Source organism: Ipomoea triloba, chromosome 9 (assembly GCF_003576645.1).
Source record: "Ipomoea triloba cultivar NCNSP0323 chromosome 9, ASM357664v1".
In the NCBI taxonomy this organism is placed as follows: Eukaryota; Viridiplantae; Streptophyta; class Magnoliopsida; order Solanales; family Convolvulaceae; genus Ipomoea; species Ipomoea triloba.
In genome coordinates this window covers 9,219,394-9,240,236 of record NC_044924.1, presented here as the reverse complement: position 1 = coordinate 9,240,236, position 20,843 = coordinate 9,219,394, and the positions used below count along the sequence as shown (strand labels likewise).

General features: G+C 34.0%; 2 protein-coding genes and 1 non-coding gene across 12 annotated transcripts; 2 read left to right on the top strand and 1 right to left on the bottom strand.

Annotated features, from left to right (window-relative positions):
- Window positions 1–4,082: 4,082 nt before the first annotated feature.
- LOC116029469 (exocyst complex component EXO70A1-like) lies at window positions 4,083–8,811 on the bottom strand. Of its 9 annotated transcripts, XM_031271497.1 has the most exons (13): window positions 8,595–8,808; window positions 8,277–8,358; window positions 7,464–7,809; window positions 7,150–7,245; window positions 6,783–6,988; window positions 6,451–6,687; window positions 6,124–6,262; window positions 5,827–6,039; window positions 5,530–5,735; window positions 5,134–5,331; window positions 4,938–5,037; window positions 4,491–4,750; window positions 4,083–4,351 (listed from the first exon to the last, which is right to left on the bottom strand). In XM_031271497.1, exons 3-13 carry the CDS (start codon window positions 7,602–7,604, stop codon window positions 4,252–4,254), a joined length of 1,896 nt encoding a protein of 631 aa, XP_031127357.1. In that variant the 5' UTR covers window positions 7,605–7,809; window positions 8,277–8,358; window positions 8,595–8,808; the 3' UTR covers window positions 4,083–4,251. The 9 variants fall into 9 exon arrangements, with proteins under 9 accessions (XP_031127357.1, XP_031127352.1, XP_031127353.1 ...); XM_031271492.1 differs by having other exon boundaries at window positions 7,464–8,172; window positions 8,277–8,808; XM_031271493.1 differs by having other exon boundaries at window positions 8,277–8,808.
- Window positions 8,464–8,674, top strand: LOC116031103. Its single transcript, XR_004100536.1, has one exon. It is a non-coding gene; the product is annotated as a small nucleolar RNA U3 (small nucleolar RNA).
- A 3,434-nt stretch (window positions 8,812–12,245) lies between the features above and the next one.
- LOC116029160 (coatomer subunit beta-1) lies at window positions 12,246–17,725 on the top strand. Of its 2 annotated transcripts, none has more exons than XM_031271066.1 (7): window positions 12,246–12,384; window positions 13,110–15,169; window positions 15,284–15,793; window positions 16,252–16,337; window positions 16,902–17,144; window positions 17,245–17,282; window positions 17,402–17,725. In XM_031271066.1, the coding sequence occupies exons 2-5, from the start codon at window positions 13,124–13,126 to the stop codon at window positions 17,104–17,106; spliced, it is 2,847 nt and encodes a 948-aa protein (XP_031126926.1). In that variant the 5' UTR covers window positions 12,246–12,384; window positions 13,110–13,123; the 3' UTR covers window positions 17,107–17,144; window positions 17,245–17,282; window positions 17,402–17,725. The 2 variants fall into 2 exon arrangements, with proteins under 2 accessions (XP_031126926.1, XP_031126925.1); XM_031271065.1 differs by having other exon boundaries at window positions 17,241–17,282.
- The last annotated feature ends 3,118 nt before the right edge of the window (window positions 17,726–20,843 follow it).

Genomic DNA, 20,843 nt, shown 5'->3' with positions numbered 1-20,843 from the left:
TAAAAAATACGAAGCAGCATGATAATTATTCCTTTTTAATAAAAATCCTTCATCGTCTCGCGACATAAATTAATACGGAGTATTAGATAAAATATTATATTCATTTGTCTTTGTAGAAAAAAAATATTTTATTCTGATAATTAGTTGTGATGAATTTAAACTATATTATACATACCAACTCAATTAATTTAGAGGAAAAAAAAAAGAAAAAAAAAAGAACAGTGTAGAGTGCAAAAGGTGTTGAAAGGGCAGTGGATAAAATAAGCATATTTCCGCAGCAAAAGATAGTAAATTAAAGGAAAATAGAATATTCCGGCGGTTCCCCACAATCGCATAATAAGCAGTGAAGTGAAACATGGTAGGTGCGATGTTTTTAGAACCTCATCTGATCCTTAAGGATTTAAGGTGCAAATCCCAAAAAGATGAACTTTTTTGTGTCAGACAACATAGTTATTCTCAAAGTCCCTACATTATCATCCTTGAACTTCGTGAACACCCCTTACACTGTTACTCTCCAATAACACCATTTACGCTACGCCTATAGAGTGCTCCTAGCTCCATATTTTCTTTTTAAAACATTCAAAAATAAAATATTTGTCACATGTATAAATTTTATTTGAAAAATAAAGGTTATGATTTATTTATTTTTATTAATTTTAACATTTTACTTTAATGAAAGGTTAAAAAAGAGTAGAATTAATAATACTCTATTATTAGACCAACTCTATTTATTATTTGTTTTCAGATAATTTTATTGTTAAAAGAATAAAGTATATATATGTTACTTTCTTTTGAATTTTGTCCAATTAATCTTAAAAGATAAAAGTGTAGATTGAAAAAGGTATAAAGCTAATCTAAACAAAAAATATTTAAAATTAAAAAGAAAATAATAATAATTATAATATTTAAATTAAAAAGTGGGAATATTATAATAAAATGGGACAAAAGAGCATCATGTTTTTTAAAATTAGCAATTTTTGTATAATATCATGTACTTTTGTAATTATAAGCAATCCAACTTTGAAATACAACTAATTTTTTCTTTTAAAATATATTTGAAAGCTTTGAATACATGTTTTTAAATAACCCCAAATGGCTAACAAGGATAACAATCATGTTATCTAGGCACATCCATAGAGTCATCAAGGAGCAGATCAAGAATCACGGTCTCCAGTTGAGACATCATGCCCAAGCCCCGAGAGTCATCGAGGGCTTTCTTTGCCAGCTAATTTGTCACTATGTTCTGTTCCCGATAGACATGGATCGCACGCACTTCCCACTCCATACGAAGCCATCTTTTGTACTCACTAATAATGTTAGCCACGTTCCCGTTCGAGAGAGTGGCTAATTTCAAGTAATTGATCGAGTCGATCACTTTAATTTACATGAGATTAAATTAATGGGCTGAAATTACCCCAAGATTGAAAAAGTTACCTATCGATGGCCTAACACAAAATCAATAATGTATGTGTTGTATATTTAATATTGTACAAACTCTATATATGTTTTAGGTTAATATTTAATATTTTAGTATTAACTATTAAAGTATAATATAATTTATAATTATTAGTCTTTAAAAAATTGAAAATTCTTAAATAAATTTTTAAAAAATTAAAAAATACACTGACGCCTAGGCACCGATTAATCCCCGCCTAGGCGTCCTAGGTGCTCCCCGAGCGCTCGAGGAGTGCCTAATAATTTTTTCAACCACGTTAAAAATGAACCTATTGTAAGTCGAAGTGAACTTGCTACATATGGACATTGATCCATAACATAAGCATTGATTACATATAAATCCTAGATTTCTTTTGTATTTCTCAATTACAAACCATTTCTATTTTAATTTCTCTTTTCCAAAATTACCAGTTCTCAATCATTAATATTTTCATCTTTGTCTAGTCGTTTTAATCTAAATTCTAGAAAAACAATTTTTTTAATGCCATAATTCCTTGCTTACTCGAATCAACTCTATCTAGGGGAACTATTCCATTTACAAGCTAAGGTTTGAATTCGAGACCTTAATTAACTCTCACAATTTTCTATCAACCTACCAAGATCTATTTGAATTATTCTTCTCCCAAAAGGTTGAATCCCCAACTCCAAGGACCAGATTGATTTGAATTCCAATGAATGTTGAGGGTGTTTGATAAATAGCTGTTAGTTGATTGAGTTAGCGAATTTAACTAGTTGATAGCATTAGTTGATTGTAGAAAAGTGTTTGATAAATTAGCTCAACCTCTTAGCTAATAGTTGAGTACATGAAAAATGACTTTTCTCAATAAGCTGATCGGGAAAAAAAAAATAAAATTTTGAGCAACTTTATGAATTTTAGCATTTTAGAGCAATAAGTTATTACAAAAAATTAATTAATCAAGCATTCATATTGATTGCTTAACCAAATTAAATCAAACACTTAATAGTGGTCAAATAAGTTAAAATTGACTGATAAGCTCTCTATATATATATATATATTACAGGCCATTATATTTTAGTGTAGGAGACGGAAGGTGGGGTGGGGTATTGAAGCAAAATGGTGATGATGAAAGAGACAAAATGTAAAAAATAGTTGGGAATAAAGAACAGGATATGAGGTAAAAGAGAAGCTGATGGGAAATTCATGGGGATTATAAAAGATCTCAACCTTGAAGATAGAGGGAAAGGACAGAAACACTGAAAACGAAACAAACTATATTTACAACCAAGCAGCCACAAGCTAGCTAGGGAATCCAAATCCTCAACGTATAGTACACACTGAATTGAAGCGGCACATGTGATTCAACGTTGGCTGATCCAACTTTGTCGTGTGCTTCAATTAGCTTCTTCTGGAATCCCACGCATGATTAGAGAGGGCCCACTGTTGCATCACATCTCAATTGTCTCTATTCCATTCCTATCATAAACACCTAACAGTAACAATAATTGCTTTTATTGAATTGGCATGGAGTAATCATACCACCCAAACCGGCCTTAGCTTGTTCTTCTTCGACTCTCCAATGAAGCTTCTTTTTATTCCCTGCAAGTGCTTAATTGTATAATTGGGACGACGACCTAGCTGGAAATATTCTGACTCGGAATCATGGTTCAGACATACCATATCTATCAAGAATGAAAATGAATCATTAAGCTAGGTCAAACCAAATTAAACATATATATACATGCATCTTCTTCCTTTTCTAGGGAGAAATGGGTTAAAATGTGATATATTTGCGGTGGCCTACTGTAGATAGCTCACATTACGAGTCCTTTCTTAGGACTGGGTAGTCCTTTCCTATCACATACTAGCCTCTTAATAAAAATAATAATGATACGTTTTTAAATTTATAAGAAAAATTCATTTAAAAAATTAGTTCCATAGGATTTAAGTATTACTTTACGATTCTTTATAGAGTCTTTGTAAAATTTATCAAAATGAGTTGTAATCTTAATTGTTGCTAGAAAAACTCTGTATTCCTGCCGGATATTGGAGTAATAAATGGGCTAACAAATGTGGTTCTGTGGGTGCCCCGGGTGGGGTGCTAATGCACAAAGTGTAAAAACTTAGAAGTCATCAATTTTATTCCTGTTGACCATAGTGTAATTTTGGGTCAAAATGACAAATTATTCTGTATACTCGGATCCAAAATACACAATTTATATGCTGAATGTTTACAATTTATATACTAAATGTTCACAACTGAATGTTCACAATTTACATATCAAATTTTCACAATTTAAATTGTGAATATTCAACATGTACATTGTGACGGGTCCAAGTCCATGGTATAACTATTGGGTCAAAATCGAATGGGCTTAAAATTCAATGAAGTCCATATGACTCCTATTTAGGTCAGAATCTGAAATATATTATTAGCACAAATCATATTTTGATTATCTGATGTCTTAAATCTAGAGTGATACTCTGATTCATATTTGATTTGCAAAATAGACAAGGAATGGAATAGTATTTTATGGAATAAATATATTCTTTTATTTAGTTAACTTTTTGTGTCATGGAATTGGGTATTTCCCTTGCAATGAGACTCCCCAATTGTATTAGCTATTTTTATCTCAGCATCAGGAATACAACTTACAAATACCCTGTATAGATGCATGATTTTAAAAGTATGAGCTTCAAGTGAACATCACCCTCATACAAAAAATTCAAAGGCATCATACATTCTTATTAGGAAACAGAGAGGGAGCAAAAAGTATATATCATTCTTCAATAATTTGATATGCATATATGTAAATATGGAGTAAATAATTTGATGCCTACAATTTTCCTTCAAAAAACTCAGCCAGCATCCTTTCCAGATCCTCAGGAGTGTATTTGATATACTTCTGGGGATTCTTGCCGGTCTCAATCATAGGCCTTCAAACAAGACATTTCAAAACCAGATGAAAATTGAATTATATATTAAGCCTTCTTTTTTCTTTTACTCTTTGCATGTTACATTTTTGGTTATGTAAAGTGGAAAGACCGATGATAAAGCCGGGAGGAGTTAACTTACCCGAAACGCTTATTGAAAGACCTAAAAGCGGGCAAGAGAACTTCAGCAACAGCCAGCCTCAACGATTCACGCAACTCACTGTCGGGAATTGTCCACTGCGATTGCCTCTGATGAAGCTCTTCAAACGACGCGTTGAAGGTCTTGTACTTGTCTTTCACCATTGCCCTTGAAACAGTACTGCTAGAGCCAGGAGAAGCTTGGCCTTTAAATGAAGTGTTCCCAGCTGAGGAAAGTCCCTGAATGGATAGGCACTTCAAAATCTGTACATCAAGCTAAGGATCAACCTGAGTTCTTGTCATATTCATGCCAACCCGATTATTAGATTGATAAATACTAAAATGATTTTCTATGTTTTAGTTTGAGATACATTGCTACCCTGGCTAGAAGGAAGCAAGTTAATAATTGAATGTAGTATTTTGCAAATATTTGTCTTATAAGGAACAAAACCTTAGACCAAGAGATCCTCCTGTACTGTTTTGCGTGTTGTTGGACTACCCTTCTATGTATTTGCACCCAGTCATTGCCTAGCAAATCTTTTGCTTCTGACCTAAATTAAAACACACAAAAACAGTTATGAAGTGAAATATTACTGCTCTCTTTAAATAAAAACCCTCAACAACATATACCAGAAAGCACTACTTACATGCGCACTGATCTTACAATGTAGTGTATATTGTTCATCATAAATAATTCAGTCAAAGCAGGGTCTTTGTACTGGTTGGATTTCCCATCCAGATTACTCTGAAGTGCTTGCAATATTCGTGTTACCAAAGCCGCCAAATGGGCTTTGGCATCACCACCATCAAACTCCAGAAAAAAGTGTGTTAGAGTTGATCGATAGCTGTTCATAGGTGTAATTTAACTTAGAAGCTATCAAGAGTAACAATTTGTAAACACATAGCAAATATCAATCAAGAATTCTATAACATAATCAATGGAGTAAAGAACAAAACTAGCAACATCATAAGTCAATAACAAAATGTTCAAACCTTGGAAAAAAAATAGAAAATACACAAAGAAAAGAGGTGATTAGACTTACTCGAATAAAAACTTCACGTAATTGATCACATAGCTAGTTAATGGATGGACAGTTCCATCATCAACAACAGTTTTTGTGGCATCTTTCTCAACTGCTTCCTCAAAATGTGCTAAGGTATTCTTAGCCGTTTGAGCCAAACGTTTAGTCAAAACGAGAGCAGCTTGTCTCATTTCACTAAAATATTTGCTTCCAAATATTATATCGATCTGTTACCAACAGTAGTTAGAAGTAAGAGCATAAAGCCATTAAAGACACAAGAACGAGAGTAATTGAATAAAAGAAGTAACTCTGCTCTACCTGTGGATGAAGTTCAGTCATTATTTCATACATATCTAGAAGGACAAATAGCTTTTCAGGTGATCTTTTGCTTTTAGCAATAGCCTCTCCGATACTCAGGAGGACTGCTGCACTCTTTGCAGTAACCTCTGCAAAACATTGCTCCCTGAGAGCATCATGACTGTGAAAGATTTCATCACAAATTCTTTTTTCCGCAGCAAATAAAAGATTGACCTATTAAAAGATACATAGCTTGGTAAATCCAATGAAAAAGTGAAAGTAAAGATAAATCAGATGGGATGGGAGAGAGCCCCTCACTGAAATCCGCATAAAATGAATCCAATTTTCAATTTTGGCTTCTAGGACTTCCCACTGCAGCTTTTGAACATCCTCTTTACTTAATCTTTCCACACCTAGTTTTCTGAGGCTCTGTTCAACAAATGCAGACCTGATATTTCTGGATAAAACGGGGATACAAAAAAGAAGGCATAGTAGTCAGGGAATACAATTGAAAAACATGTACTGATATTCTCAACTAATTGAAAAACATTAGCAAATATTGTTTTGAATTCGAATATTCTATTTTAATCTCTAACAAAATGTCCATTCCAGCTATCAGATTGCCATCCAATGTTCCAAATTTACCTGTAAATATTAAAAGCTTGCTGCTGGTGTCCAGAACGAATCATTAGTTGGGCCAGGTCATGAAGAAGCAGTAGTATTCTAGATGGAATCAGATCAGGAAGATCGTAACCCGCAGATTTCAAATTCTTAGTTTGGTGCTCTTTTGTTCCACTACCTTCATGTGGATCAGGTGATGCTGTTGATGGGAGTAGAGACTGGGGCAGACATTCAAAAAGACAATCTGGTTCCACAGGTTTGCTGAGATACATGAATGGCATTGACAAAGAACATAAGATGAATTGCTAACAAAAATATATACGAATTTTAAAATGTTAACATGAAATATGGCAAACCTGTATGAGGTAAGAAGCTGTTGGAAGTCATCTTCTAGCTTAATAATAGAGTTTGCAAGTAAAGTAGTGGCGTAGGTGATCACCCCAACACTACTCTTAAGGTTGTTCTTACCACTGAAAGTTCTAACAATACTCCTTAACTGATCACAGCCCTCAAGATAACTTTCAGAATCCTCATGTGGCCCCTTCAATATTTTCGCCTCTGCCTGAAAAAAAAAAATTGGTAGCTCATGTAACAAGAAAAATCTATTCCACCCTTTCATTTCATCAAAAGTTAATAAAGTTTTGCATCCACTCATAGTTCCATGATGCTCCTCCATCCAAAAGTTAACAAGGTAAAATAGTAGAGGGAGAAAAATAAGAAAACCTTTCGTGCTAGATCAAACTGGCCCAAAATCACCTCTGCAACCTTAAGCGTCTTGCCAATGTTTTCATGCGCCCTTCTAATTGAATGTGTAGTTATCTACAATCCAAATGGATAAACGTAAATATCAGCCTGTTAGTATATACATTTATATATGTGCATAAAGAATGGACAATTTCCTTGAGATGACTTGAATTTACAATGAAAGGGTTAGTTAGCCCCTTGTATTCAACATTTATGCACTTTCAGTGCAGAGATAAAGAGATTTAGGCACACATATGAAATACAGATACAGAAAGATAGAGACATAGTTTGACCTGAGTGGGACGCATGGCGGTTTGGAGGGCGGAGAGGCGGTGATCGAAAGAGCCGAGAATGGTGACCATGCTATCGGTGGTGGTTTGGCTCTTGCGTATCGACTCCCTAATCAATGCGGCCCTCTCCTCTGGTGTCCCCATGGCTACCTCCTCCACAGAAACCGCCGTTACGTTTCTCCCTCCCTCTCTCTCTGATTCGTTCTTCAGGCTGCTGCCTTCGATCTCGATCTCCTCCAAACCTTAAAATCTTTAATTTGCTCCATTTTGACTCTTTAATTTTCTTCTTTATCCAGTTTAAGTGGCAAAGATCTTTTCCAATTTGGGGCACCATTTGGTATATAAGAATCTGATCATGATTTCGTAATGATTGCCTCCGATATGATCAATAATAACTCTTTGGTAAGGAATTTCCTCATAAATTTGCTGAACAAATACACAATTATTTCCAAAATGATTTGACCAACACCCTTGCAAATGATTTTCCGGCATGCATTGCATTTTAGTAATGACGGCATGTAACTGAACAGTTCCGTTACTTCTGAGAAAGGTTTCCAGCGACGGCATTTCGATTTTGTAGTAATCACCGTCTCGGCGATCAAAATTGAATGATAGTATATCGGTATATCCCCATTTCCCCGGTAGTCACTCTATTCATTATTTCATTTTCGGTGAAAAAGGAATAATTTTGTCGATTCCTTATACACAATCCCTAACGGAATTATACACAACTATGAAGCGATTGAGATGCATGCTAATCTTCTTCAAAACAGAATATAAATGCAAAAACAACTGAGGAAGAAATTGCTAACTGACCTCGATGATGAATCAACAACTGTTTATCAAACCATCAGCTTCGGAATTCAATTAAACCCTTATTGCTTCCATTTGCGCTAGTCTGATAGATAGTCTCAGTTCAACAACAAAAACTGAGAAATATCCCACATCGGGCAACTATGAAACCGGAAACCAAAATATAAGGTTCCATTTGTGAGAGTTGGCCACGACCTTACTTGAACAGGATCTGTTCTATAGGCTCGTACCTCTGTATCCTTGAGTTCTAAGGAGACAGGAAACTAAGCCTGGTGGATGAACAATGGCCAAGAGGCTAGAGCGTGAGTACCAGCACCGTACCTTCGCCGGGCGGAGCAGGTGAGGATCGTTCCTGGCCGTCTAACCGCGGCTGGGATGGCCTCTTGGCTGTCTGACAGGCTCCCCGTCTTTTTTTTCTTTTCCCAATTTCTACGGTGGGTTCTTCCTAAAATGGAGCTGCAGAACATTAGAACACAATGAAATTTCTACTTTCTGGGCACCTGTACTGTGATGCGTTAATACGTAAATAAGAAGCATTTCTAGTCCAATGGTTAGGGTAATTGCCTTCCAAACAATAGGCTCGGGTTCAACTTCTCTAGCACACACATTTATTTTCCTCTTTTATAACACTATTAATAATGAAGATGGCGGGTTTATTCGGACCTCTTGTTTTTTTTTTGAGTACTAGCGACTCTATTACAATGTAGTATCTGTTCATAACTACTTTCTCAACCTACTAAAGCACAAAGAAGTGTTTCCGGGTTTCTAAATAAGAAGTGTTTGTAGTCCAATATTTGGATAATTGCCTTCCAAAGTAATAGACTTGGATTTGACTCACGGCAAATGCATTATTTTTCTCAATTCCTAAGTTATAGACTCCAATATATTTATGGAATTTAATCTTATTAAAGATTTATATTTTTTAAAGCAAAAACCAAAAAACAATTTAAAAAATAAGAGCCAAGCTAAGAGCTTGTTGTGTTCTGTGGATCTCTAATGTGATGCATTAGTCTATAAAGTAATATAGCGTTTGGTCATTCTTCTGCTGGTGTTAAGTGTTTGTCGACTTTAAATGTGATAAGATCGGAGTTGAATCTTGTGGTGTAAAGTTTATATTGTGCAAGATGTATTCTTTAGTTGCTTAATTCATTTAATTTACTTTCTAATTAAATACAATTGTCTCTTTTAAACTATAATATCTTATCATATGATCTCTATTTCTTCCCTCTTTCTTCCTCTAGATCTCTCTCACTTACTAACTTAACTTCTAATTAGCGATGCATGTGTAAAGTTTTTGATTAAATATTAGGCAATGATATTGCTCAAAATTTACTTGACTTCTAAAGTTTTTTTAATTAAATACTAGGTAATGATATTGCTCAAAATTTTAAAATAATTTATAGATCAACTTAAAAAAGAAGAAGATAAACATTGATTAAATTGACAACTCTATAAAAATACATTATTCAAATCTATTGGTAAGTGCATGGCCAAATATTTTTTATGTCGTCACTCAATTAACCAAATGGTTAATGGTTAATTTTGATGAATGTCTAATCATGTGGCCACACATTTAAAATAATAACAGAAGTATCATCACAGTCCATAGTAGTTGACATGCTAATCTGATTTATAAAATTAACAAAAATAAAAATAATTTAAAATCAATTTTTGTTATTAATAGTTTTCTTTACTAAGCAATCAATAATCTTAAACTTATAATTCTCTAACAGCACGTTTGGTTCACAGAATGAATTTTGAGGTAATAGGAATGCTATTCCATAAGGAATGAAATAGGCAAGGAATTGAATAGAAATTGTATTATGTTGTTTGGTTCGCGGAAGAAATAGACTTTGGGAATTATATTACAGTGTTTGGTTGGTTTAAGGAATAAAAATGAAATATGTTTTAAGAGACATAAATACCCTTATGTAGTAGTAGTAATAATAATAATAATAATAATAATAATAATAATAATAATGTTATTATTAATATTATTATTATGTAATAATAAAATAAAACTTATAATAATATTAATAACAATAATAAGAAAAAAGGAATAATAATAATAATAATGTTATTATTAATTTTAATATTATTATTATGTAATAATAAAATAAAACTTATAATAATATTAATAACAATAATAAGAAAAAAAGGAATAATAATAATAATAATAATAATAATAATAATAATAATAATACAAAAACAAAATTATATATAAAATAATTATTTTTAAAAAAATACACAAATGAGAGTTTTTGATCCCACATTGGTAACTCAAGAAGGGAAACTCATTTGAGCTTCTCTATATAAGATAATCATTGTTTCCAATTTTAAATTAACAACATGATTATGATGCCTTACAGAGCCAAAAGCTCCATCATTTAAGGAGTCTTAATTGCTCTTAGTTACAAATTTTTTTTATATAAATAATATAGTGTATATATATGCTGCGGCGTGGTGCCGTAGCCGCAATAGTTATTATGAAATTAAAATAAAATTACAAAGAAGAATGATTTAAATTCGTAAAAGAAGAATGATGAATTCAATGCGTAAAAAATTTTAGGTTTAAAACATGGTAAAAAAGAAATTATAATAAAATACCTATTCCTGAGAGGTCAGGAATAGGTTAATACTAGGGGGGGACCACTAGGTGGGGCCCTGGTAATAGCTATTACCCTTGCAAGGGTAAAAGCAAGGGCTGGTAATAGCTATTACCCTTGCAAGGGTAAGAGCAAGGGTAATAGCTCATTCCCGGAACAGAAATGCGAACCAAACAACGGAGTATGGAGTATGTTATTACTGGGAATGCTATGTCATTCCCACCAAACAGCCCATAAGGGTCTATTTAGAAACCCGAAAAATAACTTCCGAAAGTCAATTTTTCAGATTTTTCAGTGTTTGCGTATTCAAGAAAAATGAAGTCAAAGTAAAATATTCATTTTGGTCAACGAAAAAAAGTTCAATTTGGCGAAAAATGTCTTCCTATTTTTTAGTCCGAATACACTTTCTGGACTCTTTATTTTCCATCTTGCTTTCCTCTCTTATCTTTAAGTTAGTTTTTGAATTATTATTATTACCACCACCACAATCACCACAACATTACCACCACCACACACTTCCACACCGCCGCCGCCACCACCATCACAACAACAACGCCATCACTACCACCAGAGGCGGAGCCAGAAAACTCAAGTTGGGGGACCAATGTTGTAGAGATAATTTAACGTGTTAGTCGACATTATAATTAACTGTACCATGTTATTATATATACTATACATTATTTTAATTATTATTGATAATGATCTCTAATTATACTCTGCGTAGTAAAGTATGAAATACATAATTAAATGTGTGCGATTGACACGGGTGTCGATCATTACTTTAGAATTTTTTCACATAACAAAAAATATCATAATAATAATAATAACAATAACAACAACATTTTTTAAATATAAATTGTCAACGAACAATTTTACCCCTTCATTCGACAGCAACTTAACTAAAATTTGACAAAATGACCAACATTGAAAAGAATTTGAAAGTCAAGGGATCTAAAGTATCCAAATTAAAAGTTGGGGACTAATTTTGAAAAATCAACATAATCGGAGGACCGGAATTAACTAAAAAATGTAATTTATTCACTTCTAATTACACATAAAAAGATACTTTTATGACATTCCGCGCGGAAAACTAAAAAATTAAAATATTAAAAATGAGTCATTTTTTTTTCTAAAAAACATTTTCCAAATTTTAAAAAAGACGCTAAGTGATGGATAAATTTATTGATATATGATAAATAATTTTTATATTGATCATTTTACCATTAAGTTTATTGATTTTGATGATTAGTTAAGTGGGTAAAATGCTAAAATCTCATCTAAAACCCAGTATTTACAGTGCGCAAACTGTAATTAGCCTTTTTTTTTTGTTAATCTAATTGTCAGCGTTTAAAAATTTCTCAGTCCTTTAATAGAGATCGCGGATCTGGCAACACCGCTCTCCGACTTCCACCTCTTGGTTCCCTACACATCCAACCCCTCCGCCCCAGCAGGCAATTCCTCCACCGGAATAAACTTCCGATCCACTCTTCATAAAATTCGATCCGGTAAGTCTACTGATTTTTGCATATTGTTATCTGTTAAGCACCGACTGTGTCCGCCATAGATCTGTACTGTTCTCACTCCCATTTTCACTATCTTTGTATTTGTATGCGCGATGAATTTTCTATCGGAGATCGAGCCTCTCTCTCTAGGAATTGACAGTTAGGACTAGTTTTGCTTATAACCGACTAGCAGCCAAGCATAGCCTGTATTGATTTTTGCTAAGTTATTTATCCTGGATCTGAATCTGAATTGCTAAGGTTTGTTGTTGAATCTGTAGCTAGTGAACTTGCCGTTGCCTTTTTTATTTCAGAAAATTGTGAATTCACAACTGCATTTTCACTCGCGTATGGTAGTTGATTTACCTTGTGTGTGCGTGTTGTTTCATTGTTTGTTATATGCGTAGATGTGGTCTAGCTTGTAGCAAAGTTGCTTATGTTATCACTATATGCTGATCGTATTATATGCTCATTTGTTATTTGATCAGCAATACTTACACTAGAAGTATATGTTTGGTTCTGGATATATCCATAGAATTGAGGATAAATGCTTGTCACTATCATTAAAATGGAATATGCCCATTGTATGTATCTTGTTTAGTTGTTTGGCTGATCTTGCATTATACTCCAATTCAACTGGATCAACTGAAGCAGCATTTCATTGTATTTGTTATTATTATTGTTTTTTTTTTTGGAAAAAAAATTAATTATTTATTTATTCTGCACATTAGGTACTTAGTGTGAAATGGAGAAGTCATGCTCTTTGCTGATACATTTTGACAAGAGCACTCCAGCTATTGCCAATGAGATCAAGGAATCCCTTGAAGGGAATGATGTCCCTGCCAAGATTGATGCCATGAAGAAAGCAATCATGATTTTGTTAAATGGGGAGACTCTACCCCAGTTATTTATCACGATTATTAGATATGTGTTGCCATCTGAGGACCACACAATTCAGAAACTGTTGTTGTTGTATTTGGAGATCATTGAGAAGACAGACTCTAAGGGACGTGTGCTACCTGAGATGATCTTGATCTGCCAGAACTTGAGGAATAATTTGCAGCATCCGAATGAGTACATCCGTGGAGTTACTCTGAGGTTCCTTTGCCGCCTGAATGAGGTTGATATCATTGAACCTCTGATTCCTTCCATCATGAGCAACTTGGAGCACCGGCATCCATATGTACGGAGGAACGCAATTCTTGCTATCATGTCTGTATACAAGCTTCCACAAGGTGAGCAGCTTTTGGCAGATGCTCCTGAGAAGATTGAGAATGTTCTTTCTACAGAACAGGACCCATCAGCTAAGAGGAATGCATTTCTGATGCTTTTCCATTGTTCCCAGGAACGTGCAATTAATTATCTACTGACAAATGTGGATAGAATTCCAGACTGGGGTGAGTTACTTCAGATGGTTGTCTTGGATTTGATTCGAAAAGTTTGCAGGACTAACAAAGCAGAGAAGGGGAGGTATATAAAGATTATTATATCTCTGCTAAATGCCCCTTCTGCTGCTGTTATCTATGAATGTGCTGGAACTCTTGTTTCTTTGTCTTCGGCCCCTACAGCTATTAGAGCTGCTGCTAATACTTACTGTCAGCTTCTTCTCTCTCAGAGTGACAACAATGTTAAGCTTATAGTACTTGATCGGCTCAATGAACTAAAATCTTCTCACAGAGATATTATGGTCGATATGATAATGGATGTTCTTAGAGCACTTTCGAGCCCAAACCTGGACATTAGAAGGAAGACACTTGACATTGTTCTGGAATTGATCACTCCCAGAAATATTAATGAGGTTGTCCTCACGCTGAAGAAAGAAGTTGTGAAGACTCAAGGTGGGGAGCATGAGAAGAATGGGGAATACCGTCAAATGCTTATCCAAGCCATTCATTCTTGTGCAGTAAAGTTCCCAGAAGTAGCAAGCACAGTGGTCCATCTGTTGATGGATTTCTTGGGTGACAGCAATGTTGCTTCTGCTATTGATGTGGTTGTTTTTGTGAGAGAAATAATTGAAACCAACCCAAAATTGAGGGTTTCCATTGTTACTAGGTTACTGGACACTTTCTACCAGATCCGTGCTGCACGAGTCTGTTCCTGCGCACTTTGGATCATTGGAGAGTATTGTCTCTCTCTTTCTGAAGTTGAGAGTGGTATTGCAACTATCAAGCAGTGCCTAGGTGAACTCCCATTTTACTCAGCTTCTGAAGAAGGGGAAGCTACTGATTCTTCAAAAAAGCCTCAACAAGTGAACTCCATTACTGTTTCATCTCGAAGACCTGCTATCCTTGCTGATGGTACCTATGCTACTCAAAGCGCAGCCTCTGAAACTGCTTTCTCTCCGCCAACTGTTGTCCAAGGATCTTTGACTACTGGAAACTTAAGATCTCTTCTTCTTACTGGTGATTTCTTCCTGGGAGCAGTTATTGCATGCACACTGACAAAGCTGACACTAAGGCTGGAAGAAGTTCAACCATCAAAAGTTGAAGTGAACAAAGCAACCACAGATGCATTATTGATTATGGTCTCAATAATTCAGCTTGGGCAGTCTTCAGTTCTTCCTCATCCAATTGATAATGATTCTCATGACAGGATTGTGCTTTGTATAAGATTGCTATGTAACACTGGGGATGAAGTCAGGAAGATCTGGTTGGAATCTTGCCGAGAGAGTTTTGTGAAAATGCTATCAGATAAACAACTGCGTGAGACAGAGGAGATTAAAGCAAAGGCTCAAATCTCTCACTCCCAACCAGATGATCTCATTGATTTCTATCATTTGAAGAGCAGGAGGGTAAGATTGTGCTTTTGAGCCATCTCAATGGGATTGTTACTTTCTACCTTTTTTTCTTGAAGGTTGATAATTGAATTTCTTTTAGCAAATCTCACTTTGTTACTTGAATTCTAGGGCATGAGCCAATTGGAGCTGGAAGATCAAGTGCAGGATGATCTGAAGCGTGCTACTGGAGAATTTGTCAAAGACGAGAATGATGCCAATAAACTAAATCGTATTCTTCAACTGACTGGATTTAGTGACCCAGTTTATGCTGAGGCTTATGTTACAGTTCATCATTATGATATTGTCCTGGATGTTACTGTAATCAATAGAACCAAGGAGACTCTACAGAATTTATGTTTGGAATTAGCCACTATGGGTGATCTCAAACTAGTTGAGCGTCCTCAGAATTACACTCTTGCTCCTGAGTCAAGCAAGCAGATAAAAGCAAACATCAAGGTTTCCTCAACAGAGACTGGAGTCATTTTTGGCAACATTGTATATGAGACTTCAAATGTGCTTGAGCGCACTGTTGTTGTGCTAAACGACATTCATATTGACATCATGGATTATATCTCCCCTGCAGTGTGCAGTGATACTGCTTTTAGAACTATGTGGGCAGAATTTGAGTGGGAGAACAAGGTACAATATTATTTGTCATTCTGGATTTGGTAAAAATAATCTTATGGTATATCTTTCTTTTTTACCTGGCCATAAGTGTTTTAAAGTGGTAATTGGTAGTGTTCATATAATGGCCTTTAATAGGAAAAGTATGCAAAGTGATATTCACCAATATAGATCATCTGGCATTTGACCATTTATGTGAAAATCAATCTGACTATTGTGATTTTGGATTTATGTAAACCAAGTTAGCATAAATAAGTAGAATTATAAGAACATTTGGAAAAGCTGTTCTGTATTACTCTAGGTGAAATTGCACTTCATTATGATAAGCACATGTCATGAAGCTATCCAAATTAAGTTTAGATATTATTGCTTTTAGTTAGGTGTTAGTCCATCTTTTACTTTTGCTGCTTGCTCTATTTCATCTTGTACTTTGTCTTCTGCTGTGACACTAACATTAACTTGGTACTTTGAAGGTTGCTGTCAATACTGTCATTCAAGACGAGAAAGAATTTCTGGACCATATTATCAAATCTACCAATATGAAGTGCTTGACGGCTCCGTGAGTTTCTTTCTCATAAATTTGAAATTTTTGCAAAATCCTTTTCTATAGATTATAGGTTTTCCCTTTCCATTGATTTATTTTGTTCTATGAACTTCTCTCTGTGTTGTTGATTTGTTTTTGTTCATCATGCTCTTATACTACCTGTTTTTTCACCATATTTTTTCTTTCCAAGACTGTTTGATTACCCAACTGCAGCTTACTTTTTCAAGATAATGAATTGCATTGAGGGAAGTTTGCTTCTGATTTGATAGTCCTTTTACAATATAATTTATGTAAATTAGAAATCTAGAAGAAACGTTAAAATTATCTGGTAATTTTCTTGGAATAATTTCCTGTAATCCATATTGGCACAGATCCCTCACAAAAAATTATAGTTGTACTTGGTTTTTCCTAGTCTTGCACTTGTGTGCTTGATGAATTTAAAGTAGTGCAGCCTTAATATTGAGAACCTCCGCACACCCATCCATTATTTAAATATGAAAATTTTGTTGGGTTGTTTGCATTTTATTGTGTTGCATATTTGATGACAATGTTTGTCTTGTTTTGAACCCTTGGCATTAGATCTGCACTGGAGGGTGAATGTGGATTCCTAGCTGCTAACTTGTATGCCAAGAGTGTGTTTGGGGAGGATGCTTTGGTGAATGTAAGCATTGAGAAACAAGCAGATGGTAAGCTGAGTGGTTACATTAGGATAAGGAGCAAAACTCAAGGAATTGCTCTCAGCTTGGGGGACAAAATCACTCTCAAGCAGAAAGGTGGCAGCTGATCCAGTAAACACAATGTTAGAGTCAGTGAATTATTCTGGTACTTCAGCAGTCTCAACTTTAATAATCAATGCTTTCTCCTGAAATTTGTTAATTGATTTCATCTTCTTTTTTTTTTTCCTTTCAAAACATGGAGATAGAAGAGGTGATTGTCGTCTCTAAAATTAGCTGAGATATGGTATGGATATTTGGTTTTCTGATATTGTCTGCTTTTCTACTCCTGTAATGAGATTATCTTGTAGAATGACATGCCTAACAGATGATTCTTCTTCTTGTTGTTTGTTGTGTTGTCTGCAGATTGCTGGGTTTTAACTTGAGGCTTCTTCTGGTCTTCCGCTTGCAGCTCGGAAGGTGCTGGCAACTACTGAAAGAACCTGTAGAATTTTATTACTGCCTTATTTTTTTCACCTTTCAATTGGAGTCTTTTGCAGAAAATTTTTGTAGAGAAGACTTGAATATTTGATAGGAATACCGAATACCTTCTCTTGCCTTTTGTTTGGTTTGAGTGTATAATCTTTATCCACTTAAGTGTTAGTTGGAATTGCTCCTGGCCAGTGAAGACCTGAAGAAATAAAGACAACATCGGAACTTGTGATTTCCTTACAGTTTCCATTTTGCTCATCTCTACCGACTATATTTCAACTGGGACACAGGAACACAACAATTATACTGCAATCTATCGCAATCAGTAATCAATAAGCTCGTCATAATTTATTAATATATCATGCACTAGATTTAGTTCTTCAATAGGGAATTCCATATTTAACCCTTCCTTAGTTAACAACAAATTATCAATTCGTTGAGTTGATGGAAAATCTAGAACATTCTAATTTAGCAGGAGTAATATGGTAATTATGCATTCTTCTTCCCCATTTTCTACTACACTACAATAATGAAGTGAGCTACATGCTTTGTAAGAGGAAGAATTATAACGTAATTACTATATTACTTATGCCCAATTAGGGCTTTCGAATTCCCCATTGCAAACTAACGAAAACTTAACAACAATAAGGAGTAAACTAAGGCCAACTCCAGTGAAGACGCCAAAATGGTGGAGAATTTGGCGCGGATCCTTCTCCAAGGAAGGTGCCAAATTGTTTGCCATTTTGGCGTTTGTCTACAGTTCAGTGCCATATTTGAGCACTATAGATTAATGCCAAAATGGTGTAAAAATATAAATGTTAAATTTGCCCTGTCTTTTTTATTAATTCCTTTTGTATCCTTATTTTGTTTTTATGGATATACATATTTTTTAAATATAAAATTTGGATAACTAAAAATAAATTATACTATTTGAAAGATCTCATCAAGGCGATTAAAACAAGACTAATATTATATATAGATTAATTAAAAACTAAAGTACATAAAACATATTATTTAAATTACAATTAAATGTAATAGTTGTTATATGTTATATGGGAATGATATGGTATTTTGAAAATTAAATGTAATAGTTGTTATATGTTATATTATTGTGGAATAAAAATATTATTTGCATTACAACTAAATTTTATTTTAAAAAATTAAATTAAAAAATAAAGTTTTAATTTATGAGAAAATAAATTATTTAATGTAGGAATAAAATTTGGTGTAATGAGTTGGAGATAAATAAAATTTGATGTAAAAATATGTTGAGAATATTACTTTTTATGTAAAATTTGGTATAATGGGTTGAAAATAACCTAATGAGTTCATTATTAGCTCTAGCCTCTAGGACCAAAATTAAAGCTCCCCTATAATTAGGTACTAAGTCTATAATTTTGGGACCAAAAAGTGTAAATTCCCCTAGACCATTTAATATATGTATGAATTAAACGTGGACCACATTTTGGGTTTGTCAAAATATGAGCTATTTTCACTTTTGGTCCATGAATATGAGACCATTTTCACATTTGGTCCTGACTATTAAAATTTTCATATTTGATCTCACGAATTTTAAATTCTTGCCACATTTGGTCCTTTCGATCAGATTCTGGCTACCGGTAATCATTTTCTGGCGAGTGAATTATTTTAAAGGGCAAAATTGTCTTTTTGTAAAAAAAATTTCCCCCAAACACCTTTCTTCTTCCCACCCTCCCTCTTCCCCCTTTCAGAAAATCTACACTTTAATAGGATGGAGAATACACATATAGAACTTGATACAGAATGAACAATAATTCTACCCATTTCTAGCATAGCATTATGTTCACATGAAACTGTTTCAGTGTATTCTATTTTTGTAAATCAAAAGATCATTGCAATTTGCTGCTTTCAGAATCACATCCAGAACCAACACCAAAGCTAAACTCAAATTTAAGTATTTTCTTCAAATTCCGGCGAGGTGGAATTCCCACTTCTTCTTCCACTACTACATGGCGAGAGAATTCCCGACCTCTGACCACCTACTTCCTCCATTTCCGGTCGCAAAAGGTTTTTGGGATTTTTTCTTTTGGAGATTTTTTTTAATCAAAAAAAGGAAATGACAAATTTAACCTTAACTTAATTCATTCATCGCAAAATAGTGACCGAAATTTTGATCAGAAGGATCAAATGTGACAAAGATTTAAAAGTAGACAAAATATGAAAATTTTAATAATCAAGAACCAAATATGAAAATGATCACATGCTCGTGAGACCAAAAGTGGAAATAACTCTTCAAAATATCTATTGCAACTTGCAAGTATTATAAAGGTACTAGCTAGCTATTACCTATAGCATGCATGCTATATTATTATGCATGTCATATATATATATCTACTCATCATTTTGAAGTTTGTTGAGAGCAGCCTAGATTAGGGCATCTCTAGTCTGAGCCCTAGCTTCCTCTCTTTCCCTCCATTGCCTCTCAATCATTAGACTCTCTTTCTTCAGGGCTTCCATCATTTTCCGCCACTCTTCTTCCCTCGCCTCTCTCACTCTCCTCTCTTCTTCCCGCCGCTTCTTCATTTCCAATTGAAGCTTCCTAAGCTCCACAAACTCCTTTAAAATATTGGCTATGCTACCTAACCCTCCCTCGTTTTCTTCGTCCTCGGAGGAGGTTCCGCTACCATATTGCTTCATCTCTTTTTGCTCATTGCTTTTGTATCCCTACATTTTATATAATGATAATGATAATCGATAAATAATAATAATAATAATAATAATAATAATAATAATGTGTTTTTACCAGAGAAAAAAATAGATACTATTTTAAATTATGATTATATATATTTTTAATTTTTAATTTAAGAAAAACAAAACATAGAGAATGAAGAAAAGAACATTGAAAAATTAAAATTAACACAAATATACTACTTTGTGTTTTATAAAATTTTACATGGTATCTACCTTAAGTGTTATTAAAAAAAAAAAAAAGTTATAACTTAATCCATCTTAAAACCCTATTTTAAGTAACCAAAATTTTAATATCATAATCTGTCAGTAATTTATACAATGGTATGTTATCTTAACTTAATCCATCTTAAAATCTCATGTGGGAGAGCCACTTCGTGCCGCTAGATTATAAGGTGACATCATCAATCACGTGTTCTCATATTTGAAGTAAAATCGTTTGGTTGATCTATAAGGTTTTAAATAGGATAAAACTATGAAGAATTTTATGTACTTTAGGTGCTTTGAAATCCTTTAAAAGAAGCACGAATGGAGTATTGACTGAAAGAGTAAGAATATACATAATTTATTCTTAAAGGCACTAAATTCATCTAAAATGCACTAAATCATGCATAATAAGCATTTAATTCACTCTTCATAGCTCTACGTT

What these genes read in the sequence shown, in the direction of transcription:
- LOC116029469 (XM_031271491.1), bottom strand. Translation starts at nt 7,604, where the DNA reads ATGGGGACACCAGAGGAGAGGGCCGCATTGATTAGGGAGTCGATACGC. An exon ending in GGAGGATCTCTTGGTCTAAG is followed by an intron (nt 4,751 to 4,937) that starts GTTTTGTTCCTT and finishes CTTGATGTACAG; the next exon opens with ATTTTGAAGTGCCTATCCAT. An exon ending in TCTTTCAATAAGCGTTTCGG is followed by an intron (nt 4,352 to 4,490) that starts GTAAGTTAACTC and finishes TCTTGTTTGAAG; the next exon opens with GCCTATGATTGAGACCGGCA.
- LOC116029160 (XM_031271066.1), top strand. Translation starts at nt 13,124, where the DNA reads ATGGAGAAGTCATGCTCTTTGCTGATACATTTTGACAAGAGCACTCCA. An exon ending in AATTTGAGTGGGAGAACAAG is followed by an intron (nt 15,794 to 16,251) that starts GTACAATATTAT and finishes GGTACTTTGAAG; the next exon opens with GTTGCTGTCAATACTGTCAT. An exon ending in ATGAAGTGCTTGACGGCTCC is followed by an intron (nt 16,338 to 16,901) that starts GTGAGTTTCTTT and finishes CCTTGGCATTAG; the next exon opens with ATCTGCACTGGAGGGTGAAT.